This window comes from Fringilla coelebs (assembly GCF_963513975.1).
Source record: "Fringilla coelebs genome assembly, chromosome: 3".
Lineage (NCBI taxonomy): Eukaryota > Metazoa > Chordata > Aves > Passeriformes > Fringillidae > Fringilla > Fringilla coelebs.
In genome coordinates this window covers 20278472-20285652 of record NC_140030.1, presented here as the reverse complement: position 1 = coordinate 20285652, position 7181 = coordinate 20278472, and the positions used below count along the sequence as shown (strand labels likewise).

Below are 7181 nucleotides of genomic sequence, written 5' to 3'. Positions count from 1 at the left end.
TTATCCTTCCATGCACATAGGGCTTACTGCCAATCGAGTAAGAAGCCTGGCACATCTTTTATAGTCTGTATGAAAAAAAAAGCATGACTAGATTAACAAAGTAATCAAATTTGCCTTTAAAAATCAAAATCGTTTTCAGTATGCAAATTAGTGTCATAGCAAAGTTCAATGAATACCTTCGTTTGCAACAGAATAAAAAATCAACTCCTTTGACTTAAAAGAGGAATGTGTAAAAACTGGGTAATAACTAAAAGCCATGTCTAAAGGCACGTCTAACTATGCAACTGACTTCTGCACATGTTCTATCTGTAAACAAACAGTGTGAAAGTGCTTGGAGGCTCTCCAAGTGTATGTATGTATGTATTAAAATTTATACATCTGTGCCTGTGCTTCCGTGCAGGATCTAAACATGTGACTCTAGTATTTCCATGTTAGAGAAAGAATAAATAGTGCTGAATAAATAGTGCTCATCCACCTTTAAATCCAGCCTTCAATGAGTAAGTCTGCCAACTTAATATTAAGTAATGCCACTCTCCAACAGATTTTCTTCCTGGGAACACTTAAATTAGACAAATAACATCTTCTATTCATACAAATCTTAAGTCCAGCCCAAGCAGATGACCATATCATAAACATTCATAGGAGTATGAAGTTTCATCTTAAAACTAGTAAAAATGTTTTTTCCACTGAAGTCCTATTGTTAGTTGTTCATATTTTAGATATCTTCAACTTTTTGATGCATTCATAGTAAGACAGAACCAATGCAAAACTAAAGAAATTTTTCAAAAGATTGTGGTTTTTTTTCATTTGCATGAAAAATTGAAAACAAATATTTTGAAAGTTGGTTATGGACAGACAGAAAAGTAAATTATTTTTCAGGTATCAATGCTACTACACTGTACAAAGTACTAAAAAGTATGCCAACACAATGCTTTTGTACTGGCTACCACCACACTGTAGCATCAGGGACACTTTTAGTTTCTTTGCTGTTTGGCCTTCAGATCTCTACACACAAGGAACAGTATAATTTGAAGTCAGGATATTATCAAAAAGTAACATTGTTCTGTGTACGAAGAAATAAAGCAGGCTGTTTGTCTCATTTTCCTAGAAGAAAATGACTTTAAAGAGATGCTGGTCAGTCCAGCCCAGTAGGTGATGTTCACTTCTGTTAGGCATTATTTCATTAATGTGTAACTACATCTAATGTTTTCTGGAGATGAAATGTTAACAATCCCAACTCACAGCATAGTTATGGTAAAATTGCCACTCATACAAATGATCCTACATTATCCAGACATTATGTTGGTGGATATGTCACCTGTCAGGAGGAAAAGGCTAATTTAGAGCCTTTAAGGCCAACTAGTTTTTAGCTTCACAGATTGGAGTACTCATTAGTGCTGAGCCAAATGACATTTGTGTTGTGATCCCTATGAAAAAGGTAGTATGACCACTGCTTGTTCAGAACAGACAAGTTATGAACAACTCACATCTCCACCCATGTAAACAGAGGGTGATCGGGTTACCTATCATCTAGAAATCCCTGTCTTTCCAAGGAATTCCTGATCTGAAGCCTTACAAATAGAGAAAATGTGAACAATTCTTACCAAATATGCCTTTAAAATGCACTGGGACTGAAATACTTATTAATACTAGAAACTTGGAATCTGTAACTCTTGTTTCTATTCCCAGCTCTGCTACTGACCCAACTGGTTGACCTCAGACAAGTAAAATAAAGTGTGCTTCCATTCTGAAAAGGCTGTACTAAAATAGCATCTGCTTACTCAACAGGTCCACCTCAGTATGAATCTAGAGTCACATCTACTGACTGATAAATGTCAGTGTTTGATTTTTATTTAATTCTCTGTGCTGCCAACAGTGATGAGCTATCATAAGTGGCTTTTGCTTAGTTGTGTCCATCAGCATTTTTTTTCCCTAAGCTAACAAGTTATACTTCTATAATTCACCAAAGACAAGCGTTGCAAAGATTCATTGTCAACATCACTGGAAGATTGGTAGCTGAATAGTCAAAATACAAAATGTCTATAAAATGTGTCCTACATATATTATCAACGAAAAGTAAAATAACTCCACCTGGATTTGTGATCCTGTCTTGAATTTACAGCACTAAAAATTAAATATATTTGTGAGAGGAAAAACAAACACATGGTTTGGAGCCCATGAGGCAAATACATCAGTACCTGCGGATGCAGTGTTTACAGCCATTCTACACAGTGTATTTGCAATGAGAAAGTTTTATTTCCACTTTCCTCTCTGTAATGCTGATGCTGTTCTACCAAAGCTGTAGAGAATACTAATTACATTTTAGAGCAGTCCAAATTTTTCTTTGCAGGGAATGCATTTTGACATTGTATCACTACTGATACTTGATAGAACTAATACATTTGAGAGTTTCCTCTCGTTTTAGGGAAGTGCCTGCTTTTGTTACTTACATGCTGGGATGGTACAATCCCTTGTATTGTGATAAAGCCGATGAAAGTGTTTGCTACATTTTGGACTAAAGTAGAGTGGACCTGAAAGATAAAGAAAAACTAAGTTATGAATCAGCACAGCTCACAAGTAGAGCAGTGTAGCTTATGGTATGTATGTGAAATATGGATACCAATGCAAAATAAAAACATACCTGTTAAATGCTTCAAGAACTTGTCTTTCATCCTCAGATCTCTGGGAACTATTTCTGTGGGACAGAAAAAAGAATAGTGTTACTCTGCTGCACCGGACCTATGCTTGCCAAGCATAGTATGAAGACAGGGAATACTCTGTCTAGCAACATGACCAGTATGTCTTGGCAGGTGCATGAGGGCAAAAGTCCTTTGCATACAGTAGGCCAAATTGCAAGCAGTCACTCTACATAGGGAGACCTTGTAAAATGCTCTGTGAAACACAGTACTGATGGAACAATGTCTTTTAGGGGAGAAATCATTAATGATGATGGTTATTAACTAAGAGTCAAATTTTAGCTCTCTATGAACTACATTATCAAGTTTACCTAGATTTAAATTCTTTCATATTACATGAGTGATAAAGACTCAACAGTATATTCCAGCCTGGGGTTGTGTCTTCTAATTCTCTTATGCAAATGTAACCACTATTCTGTCCCAGGTATGTCTGTAGAAGTACTGCTCTACTGTAATCATGAAACTGGATTGATCTACTTACAGGAATCTTCCCTCCCTCCCCCAGCAGTAAATAAAATTCACAGGAAATTATTCCAAGCAAATTGCTCTCTTCTGGCTCCCTATGTTTGTGGTTTACCGCCTTGTGTTTTGTGTTCAGCAGATGGCAAAATGAAACTAGTTTACTGAAATCCATTTTAGCCCTAACCCCTGCTTGTGACTTCCTGATTTACAGCTATCTTTGATTGCTTTCCGTTACAAACTCTATGCTGATGGCTTAGTGCTGATTGTGTATGATACACTATATGGTGCTTTATTTACTTGACCATGAATGCCTGAGCAGCCTTTTTCATTCCCCTGGCACCTCTTATCAGATATAAAGCAGAGAGCATTTCCATCCAGATCTGATTCACTTGTGAATTTAGACACTTCTCGAAAGTCATTCTTCATTTACTTCTAACTTTAGTTGGTGTAAGTAAAATTGACCTTATCCTATTTGACCTAATTATGTCATGAAGAGCATTAAAAACACACATGCTTCACTCAGAAACTTCCCATGGGACAAGCTCACTAGGAAAGTGATGCCAAAACTGAAATGAAAGACACTAACTAGTAGTTCCTTTTCAGAGTTGCTGGGAAAAACTCCATCATAATAACAGAATGAAAAATCCTGCTTCAAAATCAGTAACAACTACCAACTAATGTGCTCTGGAGCAGGATTATTCATTTTGTAGATAACTGTTCTACACAAGGCAGATGTTTTGCACCAACAGGGTGACCAAAATTATGCCCATGTTCCAAGATGAGATTTAGAGTTGTGCACATCACAGTTCCCTGCTTAATCTGGGCTCTTTGACTCTTGAACATTTGTAAAACAAAATGTTCTCTCCTGTGTTGACCTTAAGAACAGACCTGTCTTCCTCTGTGCATTCATTAATCATCCAAATAGAGAAGCAACATCTTCATGACAACCACCAATAAATTCAAATTATGAGGATATTTGAGTATGAATGAGAATGGCAAAAAGGTACAAAGAAGCTTTAAAAGATCAATAAAGACAAAATAAATAGCATACTATCAAAATGAAAGCCAGCTTGGGAAAAGTTGAGTAGATATTTGCTGGAAAATATTCAGAAAGTCACTTGCAGTTGGAGGGGTCAGATGAGCAGCAGTAATGCTGCAGGGGCTTGGGAGTGACAGGGAACACTAAATTAGACATGGCAGCAGGAGGAACTAAATCAAGTTTCAACTGAGTGCACAGAAGTACATCACCAAACTAAGCAGGTTAGAGAAGAGCCAATCAAACGAGCAGAAGGATGGCTGCAGGAGTGTCCCAAACTGGTCACAGCCTGCACAGTGACAGAGGAGTACTGTCTCAGTTCCCTAGAATTTCAAAGGTGCTACCTCTGGAGTACAAAAGGAACTACAAGCAGGGTGAACAACTCAGTGAAGCTGAGTTGCAGGGAAGACTTCTACGTGCAAGGTCTTTAAGGACATACTAAAGTCCTGCAGGAGAATTCTTGCCAGGGTCATTTCCAAGAAACACTTAAACCAAGCACATGATAATAAGTGGTAACCTTCCAGGAAAAAGTGTTTTCATCCCTTGTTTCTTTGATCTCAGCCCATTTAGGTCTTTTCCCATATTATTAGGTTTTGTTCAAAGCCACAGGAAGTTGGACTTTCAGTTGAGTTCATTATCCAGAGAGTAAAAGGCTCTGAGAGGTGAATGGAGGTTTTCTATTCCAAATTTGCCATCTGTGTCTGTTTCTGATACCAAATGGAATCTGCACATATTTCGAGTGGTGAATTCTTAATACAAAATTAGTAACCTGATGCACTAACTCATTCACCGAGGCACCCTAGGGAAAAAAAATGGACTGTGACTTACCAACTCTCTGCTCGTCCTGGTACCCTCCGTAGTCAGCCACTTCCCTTCGATCCAAGTTATAGTCATGCTTGGAGAAGTACTGCATCCCACTGTCCTTCTCCAGGTGGTAGCTTTTCAGTTCCTGAATGATCTCCATGATGAGATTTAAGAGACTTTGCTTGTCCTTCAAATCTGTGGAGTCTGTTTTTTCTTTGCAGTATCCTGCTGAGAGCATTAAGAGTACAAGCCCCAGCAGTCCAGAAGACCTCAGTCCACTCATTGCAGTCCGACCTGAAGAGTGCATGAGGGGATGAAGAGGAAGGATCCGCTGCTGTGTGAGGTCTCCTGTTTCACTGGAAGAGAAAATTGGGGGTGGGTCGAAAGTGGGGAGACTCGGGGGTGAAATGGAAGTGGGGGTGAAATCGGAAACACTAGCGGAGGAAAGAGCGGCGACCGCTCGGCAGGTTGCACAAGGCGGGGCACAGACCGCTCCGGGCTGCGGGGGCTGGCGGAGCGGGACGGGGCGGGGGGTCCGCGGGGCTCCGCCGCTGCCCCCGCGCCCACAGCGCCCGCCCCGCGGGCAGAGCCGCCCAGCGCCGCGGGCAGCGCGGCTCGGCCTCCCCGCAGCTGGCTCCGGGCCCCGCGGGAGGGCGGGGGCGCAGCCCCGGAGCGGGGCCAGGCTGGGGGTGCCCCGCCGGAGCAGATCCCCGGCGGGACGGGCGTTCCGCCCCGCCTCTCCCCGCCCCGCCGCGGAGCGGAGGAGCACGGGCGAGGGGCGACAACTTTCCCCGAAGTTTCCGCCGGAGAGCCGCGACAGCTGTCCCCACTCTCGCTGCGGGCCTCCGCGCCCGGGCTGCGGGCTGGAGCGGCGGGACGGGAGGTGCGCGACTGGGGGGCAGCCGGACGGGGCAGGGAACAGCACCGCCAGTCTCCCCATTTTCTGTCCTTGTCCCCGCTCCCCTTCCCTGCAGGAGCAGCGGCCAGCATCATGCCCCGAGCGGCTCGCCTTCGGACGACTGACCGCCCCTCACACACGGCCGCTCCGTGCGGCGGCTCGGCGCTGGCAGCCCTGGCGGGGTCCGGCGGCGGCCGCTCCCGCCCGCGGGCTGTCACCGGTCCCGCCGCACGCAGCGCCTCGGCCCGGCGGGGCGGGAGGGATGGGGGCACGGGGAGGGAAACAGAGGGGAAGGAGGCTGCTGGCGCTCGCCGGCCGCTTTACCTGTGTCTCCGTCCCAGACGCCGAGGTGTCTTCCCCCAGGAGTCGCTCCCCGGACGGCAGCAGCCCGCGAACGGCAGGGAGTCCGAGTATTCCGCGGCTGGCCCGCCCGCCCCCCTCCCGTCCCTGCGCTCCCGCCGTATCCACAAACTACTCCATCGCCGCCAGCCCCAGCGCAGCCGCTTATATAGGCTATAGGATGGACATGAGACGGCAGATAGTATCGACTTGGAAGTGGGTGGAAAACAATAAAAGTCCACTTGGCAACCTCGGGAGCGTCGCTGCTTGCACAAGCCCCCCCTTCCCGCCCTCTCTCCCCTCCCGCCCCGGTCCCCCCCGTCCCTCCCCCTGCTCGGTTCTCCCGGGCAGGGCTCAGTCACTCCTTCGCTGCTCTCCGACGTAAGGAGACGGTCCCAAGTGTGTGTGTGTTTGGAGTGGGAGGGGGCGGCGGCGGGAAGATGGGGACGGGGCGGGGGGGGCGCGCATCGCCTGAGCCTTTAATTAGAATCGCGCTGAGGAGCCACTGAAATATTGATGTCCCTGGCGCAGCTCTCTTCAGGCGGGTCCCCGGCCCGCGGCCGCAGCCCCACGGGGGGCGGGCGGGGAAGCCGCCTGTATACCGGGAACTCCGGGCCCGGGTGCGGCGGGGAAGGGGAGGTGTTGGGGCGGGGGCGAGCTGCCGGGGAAGGGGAAGGCTATTTCTGCTCCCGCCGGCCGGGAAGCCCGCGGAGAGGCGGCTGGAGTGGGTCTGTGCAGAGGGAGGGAGCGGGCGTGCCGCCGCTTTGGCCGATTCTTGGCACGGGCGGTCCCGGGTGGCGAGGCGGCTTCCTGGGCTCCCGGCGCGCCGCTGCCTGGAAGAGCTCCCAGCGGGGCCGGGAGAGGAGGAGGAGGAAGAGGAGGAGGACGACGAAGGCAGTGCCATCGCCGGGAGCACCCTGTCCGCTCCCGCAGCTGCCCTCGGCAG

General features: G+C 47.0%; 1 protein-coding gene across 1 annotated transcript; it reads right to left on the bottom strand.

Moving 5' to 3' along the window:
- Positions 1–5305, bottom strand: ALKAL2 (ALK and LTK ligand 2; the record flags this gene model as incomplete). The annotated part of the gene is made up of 4 exons (XM_084202984.1): positions 1–65; positions 2451–2531; positions 2642–2695; positions 5023–5305. The coding sequence occupies 4 exons, from the start codon at positions 5303–5305 to the stop codon at positions 1–3; spliced, it is 483 nt and encodes a 160-aa protein (XP_084059110.1).
- Between the last annotated feature and the right edge of the window lie 1876 nt (positions 5306–7181).